Source organism: Amphiprion ocellaris, chromosome 9, assembly GCF_022539595.1.
Source record: "Amphiprion ocellaris isolate individual 3 ecotype Okinawa chromosome 9, ASM2253959v1, whole genome shotgun sequence".
Taxonomy (NCBI): domain Eukaryota; kingdom Metazoa; phylum Chordata; class Actinopteri; family Pomacentridae; genus Amphiprion; species Amphiprion ocellaris.
In genome coordinates this window covers 22,757,937-22,776,465 of record NC_072774.1, presented here as the reverse complement: position 1 = coordinate 22,776,465, position 18,529 = coordinate 22,757,937, and the positions used below count along the sequence as shown (strand labels likewise).

General features: G+C 38.7%; 1 protein-coding gene across 1 annotated transcript; it reads right to left on the bottom strand.

The window, feature by feature from the left end:
• Positions 1-2,871: 2,871 nt before the first annotated feature.
• LOC111569474 (sodium- and chloride-dependent transporter XTRP3) lies at positions 2,872-17,550 on the bottom strand. The gene is made up of 11 exons (XM_023271614.3): positions 17,142-17,550; positions 15,610-15,750; positions 14,527-14,618; positions 14,159-14,386; positions 12,745-12,855; positions 12,376-12,617; positions 12,036-12,198; positions 8,781-8,982; positions 7,852-8,011; positions 7,512-7,677; positions 2,872-4,891 (listed from the first exon to the last, which is right to left on the bottom strand). Exons 1-11 carry the CDS (start codon positions 17,263-17,265, stop codon positions 4,721-4,723), a joined length of 1,800 nt encoding a protein of 599 aa, XP_023127382.1. The 5' UTR covers positions 17,266-17,550; the 3' UTR covers positions 2,872-4,720.
• Between the last annotated feature and the right edge of the window lie 979 nt (positions 17,551-18,529).

Sequence of the window (18,529 nt, the reverse complement as noted above, 5' to 3'; positions counted from 1 at the left end):
CATATCCACTTTACAGTAATACCAACAGACTTTGTACTCCAAGTTTCAATCGTATCCGAATTCCAAAACTTAATGAAGCACCAAAAATAAAACAAAACAAAACAAAACAAAAAGAAATACAGCTGCACTACAATGAAAAGTGATGTTATTATAAACATACCTTTGGCCATTTTTAGAAATGAGCAAGTTTACAGAAACAAAAACAAAAGGCAACAAGATAATCATTCCATAATTACATAACAGCTTTCACATTCTTGGTTTAGCAGAAGTCATACTGATGATAAAGAGGGGAAAAAACAGTTGCCTGTAAATGATAAAGTACTGTCCAACAGATGTTGGCAGTCAGGATCAGGTGGTTGATTATTACATATATTTTACAGGTCGGGCGTTGAAGATCCGCTCTGATAAAAGTTCAGTTGGTGCAGGTATTTAAAAATCAAACAAAAGACCAACAACTATTTTTTGTTTTGTTGATACTGATTCATGGAATATTATCGCACCTTTAGCAAAATTAATTGAACCTTCTGGGGGAAAGGATCAAATGTCACATTTAACCACGCCTATCCAGAGCAGCACGTGGTAGATGCTGTTGGGAACGATTTCTTAGACCATGAAAGTTTGCAGCATTCAGCATGCCAGCCTGTTCTTGTGTTTCTCTTGGCAAGCTGGAAATTTAAGGTAGACTTTTTACGTCACTGATCAAAGGTCTGTATACTGGTCACGCTGTCTGATCATTGATTTAAAAGCTGCACCTGACTAGGGTATGGCTTAACTCAATCGGCAAGAAATTGTCACCAGCTGAACAGCTCAGCACATTTTGTACACAGTTGCCTAAATTGAACCCTTTTCTAAGGAGAACCAACTATAGAAATGAAGTGACAAGTTTGATAAGAAAATCTGTGGTGTGTTTATATTTTCGTTCAGTGTGCTATGCTTTCACCAACACCACCTCCACTGGTGTTGAAACTAATTGCATCTTACCCATTACGGCTGAAAATATTTAATGGTTCCGTTTCTTCAATCAACTGCTTGGATTTTTTTTCAGCCATAATATCACCTGATCAAACAGAATTTGTTCAAGGAAAGCACTCCTGCTCCAGCACCCACTGACGTCTTGACAAACCACATAACCCAGTCAAAATCTGCCTCAAGTTGTTGGTAGCCGTAAACATTGACAAGGCTTTGGATTTGGAGGCATCTTTTTTTGCTTGGTGAAATTATTGTAAAGGCCCCCTTAACATCTTTTCAAACAGCTGAGGTACAATCAGAAAATGTTCCTCTGTAAATGGGAGGGAGGTCATTCCTTTTTAATATGGCGACTGAACCACTCGCTGTGTCCTTAAGGAAGTGCTGGTCCTTTGAGTAGATGACCATAGGTGATAGGATACATGAAGTGTCACTTCTTTGCTGATGACATTCATCCATATATCACCAACCCCGCATTTCCTCTGTCCTATCCAGGCTAAAACTATTTAGTAAGCTCGATGGCTTCTAAGTTTAATCTGCAAAAAAGTGTAGTTTCCCTATGAACCCTGCAGCTCTAATTTCCTCTAACTCTATTTGTTTCTCCAGGCACCACTGCCAAGTACATTCATCTCTAGATTCATACCATGATGAGTATTTACAGTTGTGAACAAAGGTTTACCTGTACAAGGTATATCATGATTTTGTCATATTTCCAGAAGACATATAATAAATCTATGAAAGAACCAAAATGCAGGATGTTTTCTTTTTGTGTGTGACAAAGATGCATGTATTTTAATGAGTCCATCATAAAAAATTCAGAGTTCAGAAGTCATTCCAAACTCAAGGCTGCCATGATAAACATGGTCTTCACAAGTGTATTCAGTTCAATTTTATTTCTATAGTGCAGATTCATGTGTCATCTCATCGTGCTTAGCATAGTAAGGTACAGAACTTACAAATTTAGATGTAAACTTTTGTTCACAACTGTATACCATTCAGTCACTTGGCAGAAAAACTAAACCCACTCTGCTCTCATATTTACAGTTATTCACAGATTAGGTATTTTGTGCGAAACAGTTGCCATTCTTTCCCTGAGCTACACAAAGCAGCACTAATAGATACTCCTTTACCACAGAAGCTAGTGTCAAGGATCTCTGATATACTAGCCAATAAGAATTCCAAGCCCCTGGCCAGCTTTGGAACCTTCTGGGGACAAGATCTTGGTACTGTTCTCCCTAATTATGTCTAGGATGAATTTTTAGAACAAGTCTACTCTTCCATTTCAAACAGCAGGTATGGGCTTACACAGTTTAAGACTGTCCACTAAATCGATGTTAGCAAAGTTAAACTTGCCAAGATTTACCCAAGTACTAACCCAACTTGTGACCAGTGCAAGCATTTGTCATCTACCTTAATGCATATGCTTGGGACACACCTGACTCCACACCATGTTAAACAGCAATATTCAACTCCTAAAGCAGTTTTCAATGCAACTTTAGACCCACGTCCTTTTACTACTATATTTGGTATATTGGTAGACAAGATCACAGAGATCAACTATATCTAATGCCACCTCTGAACAAACACAGGTTACCACCTCCCTCTACATACAACCACCTTTTATCATCTGACCAAAGTTTACAGCAAGTAGCCATTTCCATGATGACTAATGACATAAGGTGTGCTTGATCGCTTTGGGAGCAACAAGTATGTTAAGCCCTGTGTTGAGAATTACTGTGGTCAGGTTGCTCTTTTTGAAGTCACCAAGTTGTAGATATCCTGCTGGATTCATTCCTCAAAAAAGGTGTCCTTATTTACGGAAAATTTAAGTGGTAATGGTTGTTTTCTGCAGATAGCTCGTATTTAAAGGTACACTGGGATAGGGTCCATAGATAGAGAAATATGTAACACACACACGGGCACATTTATTATTACCAACATCACATCACACTTGTTTAATAAAAAGCTGGTCCCCATAAATGTGAACGTTTACAAACTCATGAGATATTACAGGTAAAAGAGAATTGAAATTAAGCTTTTTTTTTAAATGGAAATTCATTCACTAATGTATTTACTAAAATCTTATTTGGTTACTGACACATCAAAGGAAAGACATTCCATTTTTTGAGCATTCCATTATTAGGCCACTGTATGACACATATCTACAATATATACACATTTTTACATATTTTTGGGTGTACAAAGCAAATGATGGTATGATAGCAGATGCCAGCCCTTTTAAAACAGATGTTACACTTGTTATCAGAATATACTTAATACCTTGGAGAAATAGATCATTTGTACACCTTCTTAACCAAGAACATGCAAACAAATGTGCTTACCAGGTGCCCCAATACAATTAAGGTATCTGGTAAGCAGGTACAATTATACTGTTGAATCATCAACACCCTTATCAGAACACAACTCAAATCGGTCAATGTTATGTCATATGTTTAGTCAGCAGTTTCCAGGATTAAATCAGAAGCTACAATAGTTAGGATGTAAATTTCCTACAATCCAGCGTGTTTTTGTCAAACTTCCCCTTTGCTCATGTTTTAAACAGTAACACTCAATTAAAGAAAGCTCCTGAATCAGTAAAAACGGCAGCAACTGGTGTGACACATAAGACCCTCTATAATCATCCATCCATCCATTATCTATACACTTAATCCTCATTAGGGTCATGTGGGGGAGCTGGAGTCTATACCAGCTGACTGTGGGTGAAGGCAGGGGACAGTCTATCACAGGGCTACACATAGAGACAAACAATCAGACTCACATTCACACCTATTCACACAACCTCAACATGTTCGGAGTACCCGTTGAGAACCCACGCATGCACAGGGAGAACATGCAAACTCCATGCAGAAAGATCCCAGGAAGTCCGGAACGTGAACCGAGGATCTTGTAGCTGCACAGCGACAGTGCTAACCACCAAGCCACTGTGCAGCCCCCCTCTATAATCAGTACTAAACTATAATCCCATTGTGGGATTTTGTATTTCTACAAATAAAGTTGACATAACTTGAGCCTGAACTGGTTTAGCCCATTACTAAGAGGAATTAATACTTAAGGCTAAATATGAAATAGCATACTTAAACATCTGCAGCATATAAGATATGAAGGGTAACATATTCAGACACTAGATTTTATGATTAATTGAGTAAATTGCAGTGCTACTTATAGTCATCATGTTACCATACTACCATTCAGTAAACTAAAGTCATATGAAATTCTGAATTTCAGCCATACATGATTAGAAGTCTGACAATTATGCAAACTATATCTGCACTAATAATATGACTAACAACATATTACATAGTTAAGCTGTGGAAATTATCACCTGAAACTAAGTGAAGATTATTTTCTCCCCCAGTGTGGTATGAGATGAACGTATAGCTTTTTGAGTGCATCGATCATTGGGTGGAATCTGGCTCAGAGGTTTGACTTTAATCCTGAGAGAAATTGTACAAAAAAAGATTTTTAAAAGCAAAAATTGAAATCTGGATTTTATCTGCCCATATCTCCAATTGTGCTTCTCTATCAAGACTGCACTGTTTATAAGCGTGAAAGAAGATAGAGGATGTAAATACCTTCTCTTGAGGGCAGAGCAGCTCAAAAATGCTCTTGCTCGTATAAATTGTGATGAAATTAAAAACTGCTTATCATATGCCACCGTCCTTCCTTGTAAGAGGTGATGGATGACAGTCTCTTGCTGGAGGACCGAGGTTTAGTCCCTGTCACAGTCTGGCCACTAAGCAGACACTGCATTCAGAGCATGCTGCTGCTTGTGAGCTTTTCCATGTTTCCTCTTTCTACAGAAGACGTACAGAGCTGTGAGGGGAACACAGCTGACTGAAGACACCAGCAGCAGTGCAATGAAGACTTGACCAAAGACAGGATACTCTGTGAGCACTGATTTTCCCTGAGGGAAACAAGAGATACAATTAACACCTGTCACTACATATTGGTTAATTAATCAGTCATTTTAGCAGAAGATCAAACAGTTGTGTGTGTCGCTGACACTACACAAGTGTGTTTGAGTTCTGCTCAGAGGTGCACAACACTTTTCATCTAGTTTTTTTTAAAAGCTTTTCCTTTTTCAGTTGGCCTGGTTTTCTGTTCATCTATTGCAGAATGAAATACAGCGAGGTCTATAAATATTTGGACGTTGACACAGTTTTCAGCATTTCAGCTCTGTATCCCACCACAATGATGCACTGATAGTGATAGTGATGCTCTTTGGACTTCCTATTGAGAGTTGATTCCAAACACACTTGAAATGAACTCTAGACCTTTTATCTGCCCCTTGTACATGAAATAATGTGGGAATAACACACTCCTGACCATAGAACAGCAGCCAACTGTCCAATTACTTTTGGTCTCTTAAAAAGGTGGCTTGCACACTCAATATGTGTTGTAATTTCATCACCGTTCACCTGATTTGGATGTAAATACCGTCAAATTAAAGCTGGAAGTCTGCACTTAAAGCACATCTTGATTGTTTCATTTCAAATCCACTGTGGTGGAGTACAGAGCAGAAATGCTGAAAATTGTGTCAGTGTCCAAATATTTATGGGCCTGACTGTGTATGCCTCGAAATGTGATTTCTATTTTACTCAATTAAATCATCAATACAAGCATGACACCGAGAAAAGTCAGTGCTGATGAACTGTTTGATGAAATTCCCACAATGCAATATATCAAACATGTTTAGTCATTACACAGCATCATGAACAATGTGTCAGTTTCATCTACAACAGGAACAGACTTGCTTTGCCCAGGGGCCATTTAATAAACAAATATTAATATTCATCATATCAAATAATTAAACATTGACAAGTCCATAGTTAATTTTTCTTTGTAATCATTGTTAAAATTAAGTAACAGTAAATGGATATTATTGGGTATTTACCATATAAACAAGCCAAAAAATTCCCGGTCTTAATCAACAGGTGGATGGGCCAGGTGCCTGTAAGTTAATTATTACAGTGTCTTTGATTGCAGAGAGGAGTTGTGATTAAACTAATTGTCCACATGGATGATACAGCAGCAGTAAACGTGTAATTTAACAAAGTCTCATGACAGCAAGAGGGTCAATCAGGATGTAATGATAGTTCAAGGGTCACCTCTGAGCCACGTGGTTCTAAAAAAAGCAGGACATACCCATGACTGGCACAAAGCTTACTTTAGTCTTCTCTATATTAAGCTGTCTCCCTGCCTCCAGCTATCTTTCTACTTCTACTCCAAGGTACAGTGTTTCGTGATATAATGTTGGCTTCAGATAATCAGCCTCAACTCCAACAATGATTAATACACAGCGATAGCGTCAGACACAGTTTTATATAAAGTAGATTCAAAGCTGTGTTACAACTGAATAAACAGAGAAGTAAGTTTCTTTGCACAGTCCTTCCAAAACAGAAGAGTGGGTTTATATTCACCACAAATTCCAAACAGGTAACATATTATCACTATTCCAGTAGCATATAATAAGATTAAAACAGCTTCTGTTGTACTTTTCTCTTTAATGACGTCTTGCTGTTTGGAAATGTCAGAATAAATAGTATACTATTATTTAGGTTGTTTTGTGAAATTGTTATAAAGCAATGGTCAAATGTAGGACAGTTTATTAAAATTGTGGTGCCCTTGTTGTGGCCTGAGTGTATTGACCTTTTTCATGTATTTTATGACGATTATATCACGTCAGTTAGTAAATTTACGTGCACACTACCAGAGTTTTGACACTTTTGTACTGCTGTCATATACAGAAACCTTGTCCTGTTAATTTTTATTCTATTTCTATTTTTACTCCACCACGGAACGCGGTGGAGTTAAGTGACGATCGGCGTACGTTTGTCCTTCTGTTAATCTGTTAGTCTGTTTGTCTGTCTCTCTGTAAGCGACATTACTCAAAAGCAGACTAACGGATTTGGATGAAATTTTCAGGGAAGTTCAGAAATGACACAAGGACCACCTGATTAGATTTTGGCAGTGATGCATCTTATAGTCTGGATCCACGGATTTGTTAAAGATTTCTGTAGCAGTATGAGACAGCGACACAGCGTCACTGTAACTATGACAGCAAGTGAACACTAGGTCAGGTGCCTGCTGATGATCACATGATTGCGATCCTACTACAAATGCACCGCTGGGGACTTATTCGTCAGAAATCATACAACGATTGAGCAGCCTTGGCGAAGCACTGTGCTCTCTGAGTGCTTTTCTTGTTTAACTATTTTATCATCATGTAGTTTCATTATTTTGTCTTGTAAATGGTTTTCTAGTGGCTTTGTGGCTTTATTTTATTTGGAATACATGACATGAAATAGAAGCCTCATACTCATACTAAGGGTGAGACAGGTGGCAACTCCTAATACGACATGTAAGGAAGACAAAATTTCTTTACTGTGATTTGGACTTCAGGAGGCCAAACTCAGATCTGACTTGTTCTGACACAAGCTAGCTACGGCACATGCACGTTTTCACCAGCTTGGGAATCAAAAAGCACACAATATGCAGTATTAAAAAAAGAAACTAAAACTTACCTCCTCTTTGTCCCATGCTTGGTATGTAGGTGTTCCTCCCATGATATAGTTGACAATGTAGAAGACAAAGAGGACGATAAGGAGAAGGGGACTGATTGCTACCCACATGATCTTCCAATACCAGTTGGGGCGATGACCAAGCATGTCTTCTATGTCTTTTTCAAACCTAAAATAAGTATATACATATAATTCAAATGAAATACTGCACTCTATAGTTTGATAGCATTCTCTGTGATTTTATTGCATAAGTGGCACTACTGATTAATTGAAAAAAAACAAAAAACAAAAGCAGAGGTGAAAACCAACAAATGTGGGAACTTCCAAATGCAACTACGCAAACCTTTTAATTCCATAGATGTAACTGACAGTTATGACCTCGATGAGGACGATGAACAGCAGGGAGAAAGTGGCTCCGTAGTCATTGAAGATGGTGAACCAGTAATTCCCTGATGTGGTGGTGAAGCCCAGGCCAAGCAGCAGACAGAACAAACACACTAAACCTGCAAGAAAAACTCAACCCTCAGTCACTGATGGCATTACTGAAAATAGTTTTATCATTCACTGTATAGTACTATACAATGATTTCTATAACTATGATGGAATCACTGAAACACATGCATCTTTGTCATAGACAACAAACAAAAAAAACATATATATATATATATATATATATATATATATATATATATATATATATATATATATATATATATATATATATATTCTAAAAGTAAAGATGTGAACATACAACTGTGCATGTAGTCTCTCTTCCAATGTAGCATTTTAAAATCAGATGCATTTGCACTGAAAGGTAAAGCTGCAGCTTTCCCTCCAGAGCTGTAAATCCTCTGATACCAAAAACATTTACACTGACCAGTTTATTACAATGCGAACAAACACAACTGATTTCCTGTACAACCTAATTTCTTAGTGTAATTTTGTTTCGTAATTCATTTTATACCAATGAAAATAAGCTGTTTACCTTTTTTATTTTAAAAAAATGTTATTCAGGGTATTATTTCATTATTTTTGAGAAATTCCTGTATAACTTAGCAAGTATGTTATTTGATGATACTAGTGTGCTCAACAGAACCAGTTCTGCAGCTGTGGAAAGCTAGATTTGGTGCTACTTTTCACTGCAACACAGTTTGACTTTATTTGACTAACACCAGTATGGCAACAGTTTACTAAGACTAGCTAAATCACCATCACAGACTGATGCCCACAAGGATGGCAAGCATTTACTATTAACCTCAGGCTGGATCTTACCGTTAAATAACTCGCTGCTTATGCGGGACGCAGCCTTGAAGTCTTGCAGTGGGGTGATGATGGCTGTGATGTTACCCAGCATGCTGCCAACTCCTAACAGCAGGAGCATGATGAAGTACAACACTGACCACAGCTGAGACAATGGCATGTTTGTAATGGCTTCACTATACACGATGAATGCCAGGCCTGGTCCCTCTACAGCCTAAAAGAGATGAAAGAGAGAATTTCAGGCTGGAGTGGACACACTGCATCGGGCTTTGACCAATTTTGACTTGAACTGTAAAAAAGCAAGGATTTACTGCATTCAGGTGGCCTTTGTTCTACATAGTATCAGTGAAAGAAAGTAAGCACACTTAAAATATATCAAAAAACATCAAAATGGTGAAACAACATATATGCCGCGGTAAAACATGTAGGTTTTCTATTTTAGATACAAAGTAGCCTCTATCTGCTTTGACAACAGCTTCTTGTACAGCTTCATGAGGGCTTTTCCAAAAGTTTTAAAGGAGTTCTAAGACAAGCTGAGCCCTCGTTCCTTCACTCTGAGGTCCAGCTCATCCCAAACAATCTCATTTTGGTTCAGGTTGGCTGATTGTTGAAGCTAAATCATCTGATGCAGCATTACGTTACTCTGCTTCCTCAAACAGCCCCTACAGAGCCTGACTATGTGTTTGCCTTATTGTCTTGACAAAAAATGGTCTGTTACTGTAAATTTTTGTGATTAAGTGTTCCTTGAATCCTACATAAAACAACTGTGCTACTAACAAAGCACACTGAATTCTCCATACTTCTACTTAGAAAGTAGACATGCGTACACATATATTCACCTTCTTCGAGTCTCATAAAGACACAACAGTTGGAACAAGAAATCTCAAATTTCACCAGATCAAAGTTAAGATTCTCTCTGGTCTAAGGTCCAGGCTTTGTATTTCTTGGTACAAGCATTTCTCTACTCTGTGGTCTCCCTCATTAGTGGTTTCTTTACAGCAATTCAACTATGATGGCCTTCTTAACACAGTCTCCCCCAAGACTGATTTTATACCAACAGCACCTCTGCAAAACACTGACACTCTCAAACATATTAAGAAGACAAGAAATTCTACAAAGCAACAGACAAAAATGTCTACTTTGAATAATCTAACATTTAAAACAGATTTTTGCTTTGTTCAGCAGTGTCCAGTTGCTTCCTGTAATCTGCTGTGACCCTACTGTCCCAGAAGACCATATTAAGTCTGATATATGAAAAGAGATGGAGCGAGAACAGGTCCTGCAGAGCCTCTTTACTACAGACGCCAGTGTTTGACATGCACTCCTATAGGCTCACATACTGTCATCTATTGTTGAGCTAGTCAGTAGTTCAGGACAATAGGCTACAGTCCTTTCTTGCTTGTTCCTCTTTATTCCTGAGCTGTGACAATTATGCATTGCTGAGAATACTGGGAAAAATGTCTTCCAGCTTTCTGGAGACAAAAGATCCCTCTCAAGGGAGGGATCTTTGTTGGCGCACTCAATTGTGTGTCTAATAGGCAAACTGCAGTGGATCAAAAACTGCCAGTACATAGATGGGTAGGAATAAGCCTCGTCACCGGGTGGGATGTTAAAGCCATGGTGTGTAGTCATCAGACTCTCTAGTATGTGCAGTCTTTGCAGCTGGTGCAATACAGGATCACAGAATCTGTACTTTCTCAACACTCAGGCTTAGCCTGAAGACTAACTGGGCCACCTGACAAAGGTAGTCTGTACATGACTTCAGCACCCAGGAGCTGATACCCTCTGAACCAGCTGCCTTCCTCCCCCGATCCTCTGCAGGTCTCTCCTCACCTATGCTACTGATAGGGACAGGTGGGGAGGAAGGACTGACTGACCAGATGGAGCTAGGGAAGGCAAGCAGAGCACATTTGTAATTGACACCGACCCACAAAGTGTTTTCTAGATAAATAGTTATGTAATAAGTATTTGTAAATAAATCTGAGTTTGAATGATCAGACACCAGACCAAAACAATGAGAAACTCAGCAGGTGTTTGTACTCTCATTCATAAAAAGCATGTAGAGGCACAGTCTTTATGAATCAGGGGACATTTAACAGATGAACTGAAACATCCTAGTATATGGCAACCATAAAAGAAAATAAACATTCAAGAACTGTAGAGTCACTGTCTGTGTTATCTGAGCTTAAAGCAAAGGTCAGAGTGGAGAATCAACTTCGGGAAGTAATGCTTGAAATACTGTTGTTATTACACAGCGAAGGCCATTTGTTCTGTTTCTGTGATAAGACTTATCATTCACTGAATAAATCATAATAATTTAGATTGTGAGTTTGTTACGGAAACAGCATTATAGTCACATGCTGAGTAGGTAAGCTTCTTAATGAGGTTATTTCTGCTGTACAGCATCTTGTATATAAATAACTTAGTGTGTACAACAGGGATGCCTGCTGGAACCACTGTTTGTTTTCAGAACTGACTTAGCTCTTTGTTGCTCACCGTGTGCTGAGTGTTTGATAAAAGCTTAACTGGACTAATTACTCTAATATGTGGTTTCATTAGCGCCAGTTGAATAGTGTGCCCTGGTGGCCTGCAATGACCACAAAGTGAGGTGTTTCTGAGTCAGTTGGACCTTATGCTGAATGTTTTGCCTCATTTCTCTTCCTTTCTTCCATCCAATGCCAACTGAAGCACCAAAAGTGTAAATGTGTTAGTGTACATTTTATAGATAGTTTCAATGATTTTACAAAAATCAGTGAAATTGTAAATTAACAGTGTATGTTGTTTTTATGTGTCAAGGAGAAATCCTGCTTAAAAAGGAACTAGGGTATACATTCAGACTCCAGGGTAAACAAGTCAAAATGAAACTCTATCACATCTCAGTTGTTTCTTTTTTTGCAGATTATTACAAAAAGAGTATAAATAGTGACTTGAGGGTAATGAGAAAAATGGGAGAAGGCAGTCTTGTCTACCTCAGTCCTTGTTTATTTCCATTCTATCCAGTCTCTAGGTACTTTGTTTATCAGGGGGATCATATGTGTTTGCAACTCTCTTTTATACCATAACCTAAAAATCTGTTTACATCATAAGTGTGAGGCTACCTCTATAACAGGTGGTATTTTTGTACTGTCAGTATTGATACAATTTGAATGTTTTCCTTTCACAGCCTGTGTCAAACAACTGCATTTACATTATGTTAGTAGCTGAAAATACTAGCTTCAGCTTTATGTGTGTATCACTGTAAGAGAGGTGAAATGATGAGTAACGTACGGTCGCTAGTTCTTTCTCCAGGTCACAGTTTCCAGTGTCATTGGCAATTTCATTAAATTGCTCTGGGTATGTTGCATTCAGCTTCTCAATCCACTCAAAGACATTATCCATATTGATGGTGTCCTCTGCTAGATTAAACGTATTCAACAGCAGAATCCGTGTCCTGGAAAAGAAAGAAAAACAGACCATTACATGAGGAAATACAATACCTTAACTATGACATTCTCCCAGAATATTTAACCATTGTACTATTGTACTATTTACAAATCAAGTTTAGCATCATATCAGTACCCAACCTAAACCCATTCTGAACTGGACTTATAAATGATGAAACACACACCTCTCCAGGCAGTTCTCATAGTTGATGGTGGCCTTGAACCCATAGATGGCAAAAGTGACAATGCTTGCAAAGATGGAGGTCCCGCTATTGATAAGAGAGACGGTGATGGCCTGGCGCTCAAAGTTGTTGTTGTACTGGTTATAGCTGGAAAAAGCTATGAGTGACCCAAAACCCAAACCCAGAGAGAAAAAGATCTGAGTGGCCGCATTGATCCACGTGGTCGGGTTCGCAAGCTGATCCATCTAAAAGCAGGAAAAAATGCACAGAGCAACGTCAACAAGCCCCGCTGCACAAATACTGCAAGCAATCTAAGAATCTGAACAAGTCCTTGTCTACATGAGTATTGCCAAATTCACAGCGTAACCTTGCCTTGGGTGTGAACATGTATTTGACACCGTTGACGGCACCATGAAGAGTGAAGCCCCGGATCAGGTAGATAAAGAGGACCACATATGGAAACGTGGCTGTGAAGTACACCACCTACAAAAGCCAAACAGCATAATTAAAGTCAGAGTTCAAATGTAGAAGTAAGTTTGTATGGAAGGGTGGGATGCTGACGACTTCATCATATCCCTACAATCATGCCTCTAGTCTGGCTAAAACAAAAATAGATGCAGGCTGCATAATTTTTGATTAACAATGAAGTTGAGTCAGTTGGGTCAAGTTGTCTACAAAAATTGTAAAATATTAGTTCTTGTGATTATATGTAGATTTTTAAGTCTTTGTCTTTCAAGTTACACATATCCTTGTGTTATTGTTGAGGCAGCTACAGTTATGGCTGCATTGGTGCTTTGCACTAAACTAATTGCTGACTGTGGTTCACTGTACTGATGCTACTAACATGAACAAACTTTATCATGCATTTAAGTGGCCTTACTATAAATTAAATTTCATGACAAACATTTGAGAGCAAGTAAAGTAGGGGTCTAAATACAAACACTGGGGTGACTGGGTGTTCTCTGTAGCTGCACCAGGCTCTGGAACAAGCTCCTCCCCGACATGCATACCATCACTGACCTGGGTCTTTTTAAATCACAACTCAAAACCTTCCTGTTTGCAATGGCTTTTCACACCTAGCAGCATGGTGCCATTTTATTACTTTTATTTCTTTTAGATGTATATTTTAGTTCTGTTTTATTGCTGTTTATTTTATTGTTTTTATTTTACGGGCTGCACAGTGGTGTGGTGGTTAGCACTTTCGCCTTGCAGCTAGAAGATCCCTGGTTTGCGGGATCTTTCTGCATGGAGTTTGCATGTTCTCCCTGAGCATGAGTGGGTTCCCTCCGGGTACACTGGTTTCCTCCCACAGTCCAAAAATGTGCTGAGGTTAATTGATTATCCTAAATTTGCCCGTAGCTGTGAGTGCGAGTGTGATTGTTTGTCCTGTTTTAAGTTGCTGTATTGTTTTTAAGTTATTCTCATTTTTCACTGTGAAGCACTTTGGTCACCCTTTGGGCTGTTGTAAAGTGCTATAGAAATAAATTTTGATTGATTGATTGATTGATTGATTGATTGATTGATTGATTGATTGATAAATTAATCACTCATCATCAGGATGATGGGTTGGTTGTCTCTTTATTGCCAAATGTGAATGCATGAGTTTGGTTTAATTTGATACACAAAACGAATATGCTATTTTTTTAAAAAGAATACGTATATTGTTTTTGTATTACAAGACCTTGTTTCATAAAATATCTCTTAAAAGTTGAAACTGCCAGACTACACCTACCCATGTACGATGACAAACACCTGCAAAGGTGTAAGCACCACATATGTGACATACCTTTCCAGTTGACTGTACTCCTCGGACAACGCACAGGTAGGTAATCACCCAAGTAAGCAGGAAGCACAAAGCCTGGCCTGTATGAATGCCTCCATTCTCTTCAATAGTGGAAGAGATGTTCAGTGTTTCCCTGTAGAAGAAGTACTGGGTGGGTGAAGCCCTTTCACATTCTTCTATAGGTGCTGTACGGTTGGCGTTTATGGGGCAAACTGCCCAGGGCAGGACTGACTAGGATGGGAATGAAGACAGAGCAATATGGACATGTTACCTTACAGTTCAAATATTGAACATATACAGATATTGAGTATATACAGTAGCAGTTTCTGCTATGGGAAAAAATGACAGCAGTTTGTTGATCAGCAACTCACTTGAAATGAATGAAAGAGATACCAGAAACTCCATGCATTGATGATGTTGTAATAGAGACACAGATACAGAGATGTCACAACACTAGCAAGACCTAAAATGAGAAAATTAAACTACATTAAAAAAATCCCAAACAAATGACAAATTGTTTCAGATTTTACATATTCTATATATTGTAACCCACAGTGCCTCTGGATTTATCCACTGTATCTATGTAGACCAAAGCTCTAAGCTGCAGAAGCCAAGCCACACAATTTCAAGCTAGCCCCCAAAAAGTACTGCAAGAGTCATGGTTCATATCACAATGTTGAAAATAAATTCAGACTAACTTTGTATTCCACAGAATTGGAGTTCAGGCAGAAACCACACAAAACACTGACAGTACTGCAGTCTCAAATAGCCAGATCTGTCTCAGAAATGCTGTTTCAGCACTGAATAAATGTCTGACTGCACATCACTATCATTCTGCTATAGAGGGAAAATCCTTCTGTTGTGTGTATATTTCTACAAACTAATCACAGTTGTCTTGGGCTGTGCTAAGTCCAGGATGCAGCAAAGATGTTTCTGGAAAAGAATGATGGGGGAGTTGTTCTAGTGGAGCATTTTAATGCAGGGAGGTTAGCACTCTCATTAAAGATACAGAAAAAAACAAGGCTGCCTGGTTGCAGTCAGTCCGAATCTCCTGCAAATTTGTAATTTTTAGCATGTAGGTCGCTGACTTGGAGGTTGTAGTTGTTGTTTCCTGTAGCAAAAGGTATTTTGACAACTTTATCACACAGCTAAGGGGAAACACAAAACAAATGTGCCGTGAAAACAGCAGGTTTATACCCACAGTTTACATCTGGTGAATCAGACAAAGCACTAGGACAGTGGTAGTATCTTTCCACCACATGCTGACTGTAGCCCCCTCACTGGGTAACAACACAAAACACACACTATTCTTCAACCTCACACAGCCCGACATGTTGTTCTGTTGTTTTCCAACAGAAAAGTATACGTGTTCCTTAATTACTATTCATCTGAATGCAGCGAGGAGTCCGTCGCTGTACAGTAATGTTACTATTACCAGTTAAGTCAGCACTTACCCACTCCTCCCAAATAAGGGCTGATTGCAGTCCATGCCCCAATGCTACCTAAACGCATCTTCTGACCAATGGCAAGCTCCATGTAGAACAAGGGCACTCCCTCTACAAGCAGCATGATGAAATATGGAATCAAGAAACCCCCTGAAACGGGAAAGATAGTTTTACTCAACCACAGCTGAAAATCAAAGAAATAAATCACAATAAGGATTTTCTTTGCTAGTTTAGTTACTCATTTTTTGAAAGAAGAAGTACAGAGTAATGAATGTTTTGGGGGCAAATATAGAGCAGATTATGATCCAAATGTCAGTACCATACTGACGTGATGTGAACTGACTTACAAATAGTTGAACATTATATGTCTAGAACTGCATCTACACCACAAATATACCTCAAACCTTAAGTAAATTATAACACTACATGTTTATTTGTTTTTTTTATTGCATCATAATGACAAAAAGGTAATGCTCGTGGCATTAGTGTGAAATGATAACAAGCAAAAAAAAATAAAGCTGAGACGGATTAAACTTAATATTAGATCAATAACGGCCTGTGAAGTTTCCCTCCATCATCCCAGCACCGTGTGGAGCAGCTAAACTACTGCTTCCCTTACGAAACCCCTGCATCCAACTTTTACAGGATAGACAATGGCTTTCCAGCTAACGTCCTGGTAATCTGCTGACAGCTCTGTATATTTAATCTGTGTATTTTATCATACCATATATTCTTAACTTAAAACTTCAGATAGAATGTGGACCAGTGGCACACTATGAAAGCCTCATGGGACCCATCAGAATTACTCCATATCACAGTGTATTGTTTACTTGCAACTTCTGTTCACAGTTAATTAACTGAACCAAGATCACGTTTGATTTCCTTCCAACCTTTAGCACATGTCCACTGGTTAAATGCTTTGAAGTTTTACACCAGGAGAGGAATTACAGTAGAAATTCATTACTTAATGACCCGTACAGGAGTAATAAAGACATAACAATGCCCTCTTCTAACTACATTATTCTGCTCTGGACACTTTAAGGACATGTTACCTAACAGTTTCTGAGCCTGTGTTTTGTTGTTTTTTTCTGCCTATACTGTACTGATTTATCTTTACAGATCCACTGGGAAAAATTGCTAAAAACGGTAAAGTAACAAATTCATCCTTAGCTACAGTGAAATAACAAAAGTATTTGGAATCAACAAGCAGACTACACCTTATACACGTGCTTACATACAGTACAAGCTAAAGTAAACACATACTTCTAAATAATTAAGTAATATATCCAGACACATTTACATTCAGACCGTTGGAGTGCTTGTTGGATGATGACATGAATGAATGCGTGTAAAAATAATGAGTACAGAAGCAAATAAAAAGAGAAAACGGTAAGTCAGAAACAACAACCTGCTGTTTAAAGTGATACAGAGCCTCTTTTTATTACCCATGAACATTTCACACCTATGCCATTTAAGGCACTTGTTTTTGTTTGTTCTTGTGTGATCAACAAGTGGTTCACAGTTTGGAATCAATAACTTACCCCCACCGTGCATTTGACAAAGGTAAGGAAATCGCCATACGTTTCCAAGTCCGACTGCATAAGACACACACGCCAGAACAAACTGCATGGGGCTGTCCCAGTTGGGTCTCGCATCTTTTTCCATGTCTGCGTCCTGTGAACGTCTCCAGGTTATTCCTCGAGTCTGAGCGAGGATCCAAACAGCAGCGGTTTATGTGAATGGGGATGTGTGTCACCTTAAGTGCTGCCAGCGGTTTATAGGCTCCCTGTGATTATTCTGTGGTCACTCTCAGGAGGAGGGTCTTCTTGCGGGAAAATTATGGCGTTTTTATTATTAAATGACTACATTTACCACGCATCTCTGGCAAAAGAGTACTGTTGGAGCTTCTAGGGATATGTAGTTCTAGAGGGACTAAGGATTTTTAGCTGCATCTATAAACATGACAGTTCTGTTCACACATACAGCCCTCATTACAGTGTTTATTACATGTGTACGAGTGAGGAAGTTTGATAAACCCAGAGTCGGCAGTTTTATATTTATGTAATTAACCTCACAAATGATCTACATTAGGCGTCTGCCTTCAGGTAAACTAAGCATGAGGTGGGCGGGACAAGGAAGATAACCCAGGTGAATGTTTGATTATACAGGCTCTTTAACCTCTGTCTTCTGAGGAAAGTCCGAGCCTACACTTGTCTAAAAGAATCTGATCTGACAGAAAAGGGCTGTTTTTATTAACTAACCTTTATCTCTGCAGCTTGCTGCAGACAACACAATAGTTATGTCTGAGTCTATCACTGGAACAATTAGGCCAAACCTTTACAACATGGAATTACAATCAAGCATTAAATTAAGCACTGTTAAAGGAATTCTAGATTGCAGAATTGTATATGAGTTTCATACAACACTAACTGTATGAGGATAATTATATTTGCCTACCCATTTCTGCAATTCTGCGTTTAAACAAGGATTTAGTAACTTACAGTGGTGCCTTTTGTGGACGTACTCCAGCATGTCTGGTTCAAATTCTGCTTCACAATTTATCATCACGATACTGCAGCTAGTTATTCCAACAGATCGGCCTCTAGTATCACTTCAGTGATTATTACTAAAGTGTGCCAAGCCTTGTGAAAAAACAAGCCGGCTGTGTTTAACTGCTCTGCTTTTAACACAGAGTACTTGATCCTGTTCAGAAACCACAGTTCCAAGCAGATGTTCTTCCTCCAGTCATTCGGCTCCAGGCTGCTGTCTTTGACCTGCTCCACTAACAGGCTCAGGAACTCTTATGTCCCCCATCAGACTGTACAACTCATACTGAGTGGTCAGTTGGAGTCTCAGTCATGATCACAGTAGAATCAGTGTGATTGTAAAATGTCCATGCACCTTAGTTTGATACAACTGCTTTCCTACT